This window comes from Alosa sapidissima, chromosome 17 (genome assembly GCF_018492685.1).
Source record: "Alosa sapidissima isolate fAloSap1 chromosome 17, fAloSap1.pri, whole genome shotgun sequence".
Taxonomy (NCBI): Eukaryota; Metazoa; Chordata; class Actinopteri; order Clupeiformes; family Clupeidae; genus Alosa; species Alosa sapidissima.
The window spans coordinates 12,190,879-12,202,058 of record NC_055973.1 but is presented as its reverse complement, the minus strand read 5'-3'; the positions used below and the strand labels follow the sequence as shown (position 1 = coordinate 12,202,058).

The following is an 11,180-nucleotide window of genomic DNA, read 5'->3' as shown; positions in this document are numbered from 1 at the left end:
ATTTCCCAGCAGACACTAATGTCAGCAAAACTGGGCCTTACTGCTACCAATATATTTACAGAAGGGATATTTACAGAAGTGAGGTTCCAATGAAACATACATAGAGAAAGATGTTCACAGTAGTAAAGGAAGAGTAACATCTCTGATGGCCAAGTTTAGGATAATTTTGTATGTTACTGCATCACGATACACCAACTCGTGCTGATTGTTATGACCCCTATTCCCCACAGAATTGAACAAGATTCATATTTTGTACAGGTGGGCAATATTTTGAGCAATGTTTCTTGGCAACCACATCATCAGTTCCATGTGTTCTGGATGATCATGAACATTTGCCTACTGATGATTAAAGTTCTTTTGAAAAACATGTTGGTCAATATCAACGGGAACTGGTCAGAAACAAAATACCAGCAAAATTGCTCAGAAAGTTGTATCACCAGACTTGCTTCACATGATCGCATGTTGACTCAATTATTCATAAGAGGTCGGTGTACCTAAGTATAAAACATTTCAGTGCCTCAGTGTTTTTTCATTAGGTCACTGTGGCAGCAGTAGAAAGTCCACTTCCCATTACTTGTTTGCCTCTGCTGTTGAAACAGTCATGGGACGTTCCCCCTTCTGCCACAGACGTAAGCAGCACACCCTTATCAGCTGGATAACATCCCCTTCAGGGCATCATCTGTCACGCTATAGGATTCACAGCCACAACCAGGGTTCCAGGTAACACGTGTGTGTATGTGTGTGTGTGTATAGGGCATTAGGGACCAGGGATGCCAGCCGGGACCAATACTACTGACAATGTACTTCACTCACACTTCTAACGAATAGCAGACCACAGAGGCCTATGGACTGAACCTTTGACAGGGCACCTTTAGGTGCTCCTGAATCAAACTGAGAATCCTTACAAGTGGCTTTCCATGTTGTTGGTTCTTAGAGTTGTTCTGACTTTCTTCAATCTTCTGCCACTTTTAGACCAATTATAAACTATTCTACTATTTTATCTAGTCTACTTCGGCCACTTACCAATTATTGCATGCCATGCGTACTTCAACTTTTGCTCTCAATTTGCAAACCTATGACATATTCATGTCAGACAGCTATTTAAAAAGTACTTGAAAATGAGCAGTCTGTTAGTGATAGTAAGTTACAGGATGTTTACTCCTCCACATTGTGAAAGTTTCTGTTTGCCCTGACCCCGGCTTGTGGTTCAGTCGTGTGCTGTTATCAGCAGCAATGCAACCATAAAAAGAAATTTAACATGCCAGTCTTCAGACCCCATGAGTCAGTTCATAACCCCCACACACTGAAACAAGACATTGGGGCAGAAACCAGTCAACGGCAAAAAAACAGCGGCTAACACTTTCATGCCACACTTAGATCAGCAGAGAACAGAACCCCATTTCCCAAGCTCACACACACACACACACACACACAGACACACGCACACACACACACACAGACAGACAGACACACACACAGACAGACACATAGACATACACACACACACACACATACAGACACACAGACATACATACACAGACATACACATACACATACACACAGAGACATACACACATAGACACACAGACATACACATACACACAGATACACATACACACAGACACACACACACAAATGCATGCACACCCTCACTCACATACGTATTTGGTAATTTCATGTGTGTTATTAAAGTGTTATCAAAGCTTGTATCAGTTGCATGTGTGTAATTACATCTTCATTCCCCTTTTCATGTGAAACACTGAGTCACTGTGGAGTAAGCACTTAAAAACATCATATATTATCCTGCTTAAAAATGTCAACACTTTAAGGAAGTGAGTATCCACAACTACCCACTGAGGAGAAGATAGGAACACTGAAACTATTACTGCCACAACTAGTGACTAGCGTGCGCACACATGGTTGCATGTGTTCTTGTTTTTCAGAGGATGACAATGGGTGTTCAACTCCTGACCTTAGATTGCTGACAATGTTTTTAACCAAAAAAAAAGCTCAAGATTGTGTCTCTGTGTATAGGAACTGTCTTGTCTGTCTTGGAACCTTTACACTTTACCTAGCACAGATACCACTGATATATTCACTATGTACAGATATGTTTTAATGGAGAGAAAATATACAGTATATATCAGAAAATGTATCAGTTGTTTGTAAGTGACACTGCAAATATTTTTTTCCATTCTGTCTTGTTTTTCTATTCTGCCGCAATTCTACGTTTACTTCCTTTCTATTTTGAAAATGAGCACAACTGAAGGTGACTATGTTCAAGTCTAAGTAGTGAAACTCCTGAAGACCATGAGGCCTAGAAAGGCTCTCTGAGGTGGCAGTTTGCGGGGACAAGGCGGCACGTCATGTGAGTCAGGTAAAGAATACTCTCTGAGTCACAGTAACTGCTCTTTATGAAGCTCTATGAAGTGCTACTCTCTTGATACCCTGACTTGGGAGGGACTTTTTAAACCTCAGAGTGTCTTAAAAGCACCAGTGTGTTCAAAGGAAATCCAAGGTGTATTTAGGCTTAGCATAATTTCATTTTCTCTTTGAGCTTTCTTTTTCCTGTTTGTCTAGACCACACAGTCAACACACAGTGATAATCCTCAAATACAGAACATGTGATAAACAAGCCAACAAGACCTCAAATATCAAAAACTTTCCTTAAGGGGAAATCCCTAAGATTCACATGGCAATATGTGGTATTGATGTCGTAGGTCAAATTAAACTAGAAATCACATGCTCTTCACCTACATCAGCTGAAAAAAGGATTGATTGGTTAATTATTGACTGTTAATTGCTGTATAATAAAATCAGGAGTTCATTAAAAGGAAACATATGAAGAGTTCAGATGCAAAACCCACTAAATCTGTCCGACCACTTTTCTTTTAAATGAGCATTTAGGTATATGAGCATTATCATCATATAGGTTTTTGCTAGTCTGGAAGCCAGCTTAGCCCCGCCCACAACATTTGAGGTCGGGTAGTTCGGTCTGGAATTGTTCCATTGAGGGGCAATTATGCCCGAACCAGAGTTGTTCGGACCAATCAAATTGTCTGGGTGGACTTTGTATGATGATGGACAGATGAGCAACAGTGCCTCATCTATCACGTCATCTGAGCAAGCTTTGGCAGAGACTTTCTAATGAGGACACACAGCACTCAAAAAATCCTCCACAGAAATGCATGGGGCTAGTTTGTAACGCCATGGCGTTGTCTACACATATCCCACCCGTTCCTCGGCAAAACGTCGACATGTGAATACATTGAGCCAATCATGTGATGTGAATACATACAATCATGTGTTGTGAACTCGCTGCTGGAGCAACATTGGTGTGAAGACTTGCGCACGTGTATTTCTGCTGAATAGGATGCCCGATGAGTGCCCAAAAAGCATTGCTATATGGCCACCGAGTGGAGGGACTTGCCTGAAAGGACTTTGGCTTTGGTTGATTGCAACTAAAACACTGTCGCTAGAAGCTAGACAGACGGCTTCTAAGACCCCGTTTACACGTAGGAAAAACACATATATTTCCATGCGGTTTGACCTTTCATTTACATGAAAATGGAGGTTTTATCACTGAAAACAATTATTTCCGGCCAAAGTGGAGATGTGGGAAAACTCTGGTTTTACTTTGCATGTAATCAGGGGAAAACAGCATTTTTGCATTGTGACGTTATTCCCTCATTTGTTTGAAATCACTAAGCGCTTTCAGATATAACCTCCGGAGTACATGCGGAGGTTTGTCAAACGGAGGTCCTACCCTTCGGATGATTCGGATATGATGCTAACCTGCGGACCTAATACTGACCTTATACGGACGTATGTGTGAACGACATACACGCACATTACAGAATCTCCGTGTGGTTGTCGAGTGAGGGGTGGGGGCTTGTAGAGTTCACAAGATGCGAGATATGACGCAGAATATATGCGGCCGCTGCCTGTCACAGCTGCTTTTTGTTTACAACGTGTAGCCTATGTATTATGTAGGCTAAAGAAGACAAATCTATTGTTCGTAGGCTAATACTTGAAGTAGGCTAGTCAAGTAAGCAAACAGTATTTGTATGTGTGCTTCGAATAAACACATTTATCTGTTTTCAACGTTATGTACCAGAATTACTTGGCTATAGAACCCCACATCTGGTTTGCGTTGGAGAGAGAGCATGCACAAACTTTATGGTAGGCTACCAGCCAATTCAGTAGGCTAACTCAAGACTGCAAGGCCATCATACAACGTTTTTAAGCAATAAACAAAATACTAACATAACAGTGAAGTTGTTCGTTTTTTCATGGTTTATTTTTTCCAAAAGCATCCTCTCCCCATGTGTCTATTGCTTTTACGTAAGGAGCTTGTAACAAAGTTGGCTTTTCTTCGTTTTCATTTTCTCTAGGCATATATGCTCAACAAATATCAGCGAGCTCAGCGAGGTATCAATGAACAGAAAACCATGTTGGCTAACAATTTCTTAAATACTCCTGTTATTGTCGTCAACGACGTCGCTGTAGGCTACTGCCTTTTCAGCGCCTTCTGCTTATGGTGATTCAGTCTTTTGAATTCGTTTGCCATGCAGTTGTAGGCTACAACGTCTCTTGCCGTTCCCTTCATGTGTTCTATCAAAATGTTGTATGCCCTCATGGACAGTAGCTCCGTGATGTCTGCATCTTTCCAGGTCGGAGATTTTCTGGACAGCATTATGCCACTCCATCATAACACTGCATTTAAGTCAGATCTAACCACATGGACGCACGAAAGAAACGTCACCAACACGCCCTCTCACTAGGTGTGATCTTAACCGCATGTCCTACGCTTCATTCAGACACAGCACATTTGCATAATGTCCGGAGGAAATACTAGGGGGGGAGTAGTATAAACACCGGGTGAATTCGGACTTCCACATGACCGGTTATGTCGTTCAGATATACGGCCCCACCGTTTAACATCGGCAGAACCTCCGGTCTTACACGTATGTCTGAAAGCGCTTACTGATTGGCCACCTTTGCTTGAGGGGTTTGCGACACCTTCCCCAGCTGTTTTAGCATCGGTGTTTTTTCTATTTTTCTATTTTTTCGAATAGCCTAACCTGCTACGTATAAACGTGGTCTTAGATTTCGCTATCATGTGTTGTATAAGATATTGACAGCACAATAAAGACCAGAAAACAATGTTAATAAGGCATTTGTGGAGAAGAGGGGTGGTTCGGGTGTTCTTTCTACAGCACAGTAAGCTATTTCGTTGCTCTGATGTCTATCCAATTGAGTGCAGAGGCATTTCCCCCCCTGCATCGGTTGAAACATGCCCCATAATCACATCCTAACGGAACAGTATCAGACACAAATTCTGACAACAATTGAGTATGGCGAAGTCAGGTTAGGTTTTTGCTTACAAATCGATATTTCATACCAGGAAAAGTGTGGTATTTAACGGGTTTTTGCTCAATTATTTGATGAACATGTGGAGAGCATTCACTCTCCATGTCATTTTTGACGGATGTGGCGTTTAGAGGCTTTTGGATCTGAACCCTTCATATATCTGCCAATATGTTGGGATACTTTTCAGCTTCACTAGTGAGCCTTCTGAAAAAAAAAAAAAACAATCAGAAAAACTATTTGTTCTGTATATTGTATTTGTTTTGTGAATCGTCTTGTTCATTGAAGGGGAAGAAAGGTGAAAGAGTTCATTTTCAAAAGGAGAGTCAGCACTAATCCAGACTGCCAGATGTCCTGAATGAAAAATGACGACATCCACTCTCAGTGTCAGAGTTGTCAGACTCAAAAGATTGTCTTTCATCACTGCACTGCACCGTCCTCATGCAATACAGCAATCCATTTACTGTACACACACACACAATACCTTTAAAAGCCCTCACACCATATCCTTTAGGATAAAGACACCAGCTGAAACAACACTAGCACTGATCAGAGATCTCCAACAGGACCTCCTTCCATCTTATGAGACCTCTTGCTGTCTGGGTGGTAGTCGATTCAAAGGTGTTAAATATTTTTGGTTCGTACAGGTGGGAGGCATGTTAGTAGCTGAGTGCGTAATGTGTGGTTAGCGTGCTCATGTGAAGGGCCATGCAGGTGCATTAGCAGGGCCCTTATAGTTGTTGTTACAGAGCTGTAACGTGATACACACAAGCATGACAGCCATCTCAGAAAGCTGTCAGTGCAATCTCAACTTGGCTGGCTGCGGCGTTATACATCAAGGGCTAAAAGGGAAAGGAAATAAAAAGGAAAGAAGTGTATCAGATAAGTTTCCCTTTTCTTTTTTTGTAAAACAAATGATCAAGTTTCAAGAACAGGCAACTTGTTCATAACAGGGCAGTTGAGCAGGTGATTTTCTAAATTCCCCGATCTGGCCAGGGATTCATGGAAATGGCTCAATTGCTCAAAAAGACCAGCCATGAACATTATGTCATTTGACAGTATTCTCATTGACATTGATTCATGGACATGTTAATGAATAAAGACTGCAACAAGGAAACCATGGATTAAGGGGCCCGAAATAAATAAATAAATAAATAATGACTCAGTGCTTGTATATGTTGTTGAGACAAAGAGACTAAAAGACTATGAGTAAGTCCTTTTGAAGTACATACATATAAGTATAAGTATACGTATACTCTTGATCCCGCGAGAGAAATTTCGTCTCTGCATTTTTCCCAATCCGTGAATTAGTGAAACACACTCAGCACACAGTGAACACACAGTGAGGTTAAGCACACACTAATCCCGACGCAGTGAGCTGCCTGCTACAGCGGCGCGCGGGGAGCAGTGAGGGGTTAGATGCCTTGCTCAAGGGCACGTCAGCCATTCCTACTGGTCAGGGTTCGAACCGGCAACCCTGCGGTTACAGTAAGCCAGCTCTAACCAGTAAGCCACGGCTGCCCCTGACATATTGGCCCAAAGTTTCACAAGCCAAACCAGGATTTTCAGGGTTCCGTTTTCAAATTTGGCCCAGAGTGTGCATGCTGGTCAGCTAACTAGGTGGTATGGTGGGGGCTATGACTGCAATGGCTGCTTCTAAATCAGCTCGTTCAGCCCAGAGAGCCTTCCTCGGCCCTTTAGTTTCATTAGCCGAACTATTCAGCAAGCACATTTCACAGGACCGACCAAAGAATACAGAGTGTTGGATTCATATTCCCAAGAACTAGTTAACCATACCACAGTGGGATTCAGTAGTGTTAAATTTGAACATAATTAAATAGAAATCGTGACTATGTGTATGTTTTTTTTTCCAGAAAGATAATTTTCATATCTGCCTTTAAATAGTTATTCAAAGAAATATTGCCTTGAGAGTTCTTTGAAGCACTACAAAAGGTCTATGACATCACTCAAGTGTTGTAGAGTCAAAAGGAAGTGGTACTCTTCCAAAATGTTTCCATTCTGAAAAAAAAAAATATACATTAAAGTCAAACAAGAACCACTTTGTGACCAAAAGGCCAATGGATGGACATTTGGAACAAGCCTTCCAGTTGCCCTAGATTACATTTATGTAGTATAAACAACTTACTGATTATAGTCTCAATTGGTCCATTAAATGATGATGTAATGTTCACAAAAGATGTTCATTTTAATCCATATTCTGAATATTGCATGAAGCTATGATGATTTTGAGGAAGGAGGAGACATATGACATGAGTCAAAAGGCAAAGGAGTGGCGTCATATGGTGACGTGATCAAACTGAAACCCTATATATGCAGGGGAAGTGTAATGAGCTCCACTGCCGACAGTCATTCTAAAGACTCGCTTCACTTCACTTCACTGCCAGATTGTTTCAGCTTGTCCAGTTCACCACTGCCAGGGTAAGTTCAGCACCCGTTAACAGCACACTTGCTTAATTTTTGCAACGGAGAGGAATCAGCTGTACCTGTTTGATGGCTACAGATGCTTTTCTGTGCTATGCAGCTACTGTCACATGTTACTTGAACTGTTCAGTTACAAACTGGGATCTCAGAAAACTTACATGCAGGTTTACAATTATAATTCAATTAAAATTTGTTTTTTTATATATATTTAAAATGAGGTTTGTACATCAAAAATAAATTGAGTTATTCATTATAAGCCAGTAATGTTTCAAGACTTTTCCAAATGCACTGCAGATATTCACTGATTACATTTTTCTCTGATAGAAAATATCAAAATCAGTTAGGTTCTTTGATATATTAGTTCAGGAATGACACAATAATGGTTAAATGTTTACTTCATTTAAAAAAAATCTAACAAACAACTATTTTTTAGGAAAGATGGGAGAAGAATATGCTGACTATGATACGTCCACCAGCACCACAAATGTAAGTGTTTCAAAATCTTTGGTTTGAATTGAAACATGACTTTCATTTTATACTAATACATTGTCAATGAATGTTATTCATTATGCACGTGCAGTTGTGGAACATGAGTTATGATCAACGTTTAAGCTGCTTGCACAATCTCAGAGTCTATCTCGTTCTCAACAGAACACCTCCGTTGATTTTTTAGGTCGCGTTTGCTGTATTAGCCTAACATATTTTTGCAATAATATAGCATTCTGCAGTCTGGCATACATTGTTTGGTTGCGCAAACTTTCCATCCCGCCCCTCGTTATCGCGACCCCACATCTATGTCAACATCTATGCACAGGCATTTCTAGCGTAGTCTTCGCCCCCCAGTCTCGCCTAAGTTTTGTGCCCCCCGTCTGAAGTGATACGTTTTGTGCAGGATTGCTCGAGGATGTGGTACGATATGATGCGGTTTTACCTTCATCGACGCTCAACACCTGCACCTGTGTTTTTGAGTAACGCGTGCGCGTGCGTCAGTAGAGCGGGTTTGACGTCGCATAAGGCACGCTCTGAGATCTCTGTTTTGAGTAGGCTAGAATATATAGACAAACCGCGACAGACAGGAAATTATGGGGAGAAGTGAAACAAAAAATGTGTGAAACAGTAGAGGATTTGAGGGGCTGGTCGTCTTTTTGCTTGGAATCCATATAAACAGAACACAACACATAGCAGTGTAAATGTCAGGATAAAATACATATTATGAAAATGCAAGTTGACTTGCGTATAAATAAAAATAAAACCCTAGGATTTTTTTTTTTTTTTTTTTTAAATCCTAGGATTAAAAAAGAATACTAGGATTGATAGCGAAAATGCAGTCATATCCATAACTGATCTGTTTTATGTCTTTCTGTAGTATACTGATTTTGGTGATCTGGAATTTGAGGGCATGTGCAACAGGAAATGGGTCCGTGAATTCCGAGGATACTACGAGCCCCCTCTGTTTTGGATGATCTTTGCGCTGGGCATGTTTGGTAACCTTTTAGTGGTGTGGATCTATACAACTGTCCACAACCGGCTGAAAACCATGACTGACATGTATTTGCTCAACTTGGCCATAGCTGACCTGCTCTTCCTGTTCACGCTGCCCTTCTGGGCTATCGATGCCCAGAGTGGCTGGATCTTCGCTGACGGCTTCTGCAAGGTGATGTCCGCTTTGTACAAGATCAACTTCTTCGCCAGCATGCTCCTACTGACCTGCATCAGCGTGGACCGCTATGTGGCCATCGTCCATGTCACAGAGGCCCACAACCAGAGCAAGCGGGTCAGACTACTGCAGAGCAAGCTGGCCTGCCTGGTGGTCTGGCTGGCCTCCGGCATCCTGGCCATGCCCGAGTTCATCTTCGCCAAGGTGAAGCCGGAGGCGTCAGGGTCGTTCTGCACGTTGGTGTACTGGAACAATGAGCACAACCGCACCAAGGTTCTGGTGCTGTCGCTGCAGATCTGCATGGGCTTCTGCATCCCGCTGTTGGTCATGGTCTGCTGCTACTCTGTCATCATCCGGAAGCTTCTCCAGGCGCGCAACTTCGAGAAGCACAAGGCCCTGCGCGTTATCTTCGCCGTGGTGGCGGTGTTTATCATCTCCCAGTTGCCATACAACGCTCACCTGGTGGTGGAGGCAGGGCAGGCCAGCAATGCCACCATGACCGATTGCAACACGCTAATCAGCTTCGACGTGATCGGCCAAGTGGTGAAGAGCCTGGCCTACCTGCACTGCTGCATCAATCCCTTCCTCTACGCGTTCATTGGCGTGCGCTTCAGGAAGGATCTCCTCAAGCTGCTGCACAAGGTCACCTGTGGGACACTGACGGCACCAGCAATGCCGCCCAAGCGGCCTTCGGTCATGTCCGACACAGACACCACCCCAGCGCTGTCCCTCTAAACTCACCTGAGACTCATGTTCAGAGCAGCTTTAAGTTCGGAGTAGATCAACGTTCAGGGAGGTTCCCTGATGCCAAAGCCTCAGTCAGGAGGTTAAAGTACATCTCCACTTACAGTACCTCCACTCATCCTACAAATCTCTTAGAGAGCATAGAGGGACAGTTCTAGGCAGTAACTTTTAGGCAAACTTGATGGCGGTACTGTGTATTGTTAGACCTTGCCCTGCGCCGTACTTAGACCCTACATTTGATGGCAGTGACGTCAGATGTTGAATGGGCTCTAGTAGTGTGTTTCAGACTGACAATATTAGAGGAGAGTATAGCTAGCTAGCCTGGTGTACAAAACTGGATTCTTTGGAAACTTTGTTGTACATAAATTAATTCTTTGTTTTTTCTCTAATATGGAAGGTTCTCAGACATATTGTCAGATGTTGTTTTTGAATCATTTTTATAACTGTCTGCTTGTACATACATGTCAATGTAAATACACATTTGTTCAGTTTTGACTTCTGTATGTCTTGACTTCTATGTTGTCTAAGCATGCTATAAATAACATTTCACTCCCACTCTAACATTTGTTATAAACTAATTATCTGCAAGTAAACTATGCCGTTAAAAACAATTCAGGCTTATATTCTACCCAATCTGTTTCTACATCAATATGTAGGTAGAACATAATGGTGGTAAAAAGGCAGAGGTGGAAAAAGTATGAAAATATTGTACTCAAGTAAAAGTACCAATACCTTGATGAAATATTACTCAAGTACAAGTTAAAATACCGATCTGAAAATGTACTCAAGTAAAAGTAAAAAGTAGTTCATTTAAAATGTACTTTAAGTAAAAGTTACTTAGTTACTTTTTTTTTTTGGGGGGGGGGGGGGGGGTACCAGAAGAACTAGTTTTACCAGAGACTTTCTAATGAGGAGATACAGCACTCAAAAAATCCTCCATAGTAATGCATGGGGTTAGTTTGTAACG

The 11,180-nt window shown here is 41.9% G+C and overlaps 1 protein-coding gene across 2 annotated transcripts; it reads left to right on the top strand.

Moving 5' to 3' along the window:
• Positions 1-7,742: 7,742 nt before the first annotated feature.
• On the top strand, positions 7,743-10,708 carry LOC121688741 (C-C chemokine receptor type 9-like). Of its 2 annotated transcripts, none has more exons than XM_042068535.1 (3): positions 7,743-7,809; positions 8,246-8,298; positions 9,179-10,708. In XM_042068535.1, the coding sequence occupies exons 2-3, from the start codon at positions 8,251-8,253 to the stop codon at positions 10,202-10,204; spliced, it is 1,074 nt and encodes a 357-aa protein (XP_041924469.1). In that variant the 5' UTR covers positions 7,743-7,809; positions 8,246-8,250; the 3' UTR covers positions 10,205-10,708. The 2 variants fall into 2 exon arrangements, with proteins under 2 accessions (XP_041924469.1, XP_041924470.1); XM_042068536.1 differs by having other exon boundaries at positions 7,758-7,809; positions 8,251-8,298.
• The last annotated feature ends 472 nt before the right edge of the window (positions 10,709-11,180 follow it).

Coding starts and splice junctions, on each gene's coding strand:
- LOC121688741 (XM_042068535.1), top strand. CDS start 8,251: ATGGGAGAAGAATATGCTGACTATGATACGTCCACCAGCACCACAAAT. Junction 8,299..9,178: donor CGTCCACCAGCACCACAAAT/GTAAGTGTTTCA, acceptor GTCTTTCTGTAG/TATACTGATTTTGGTGATCT.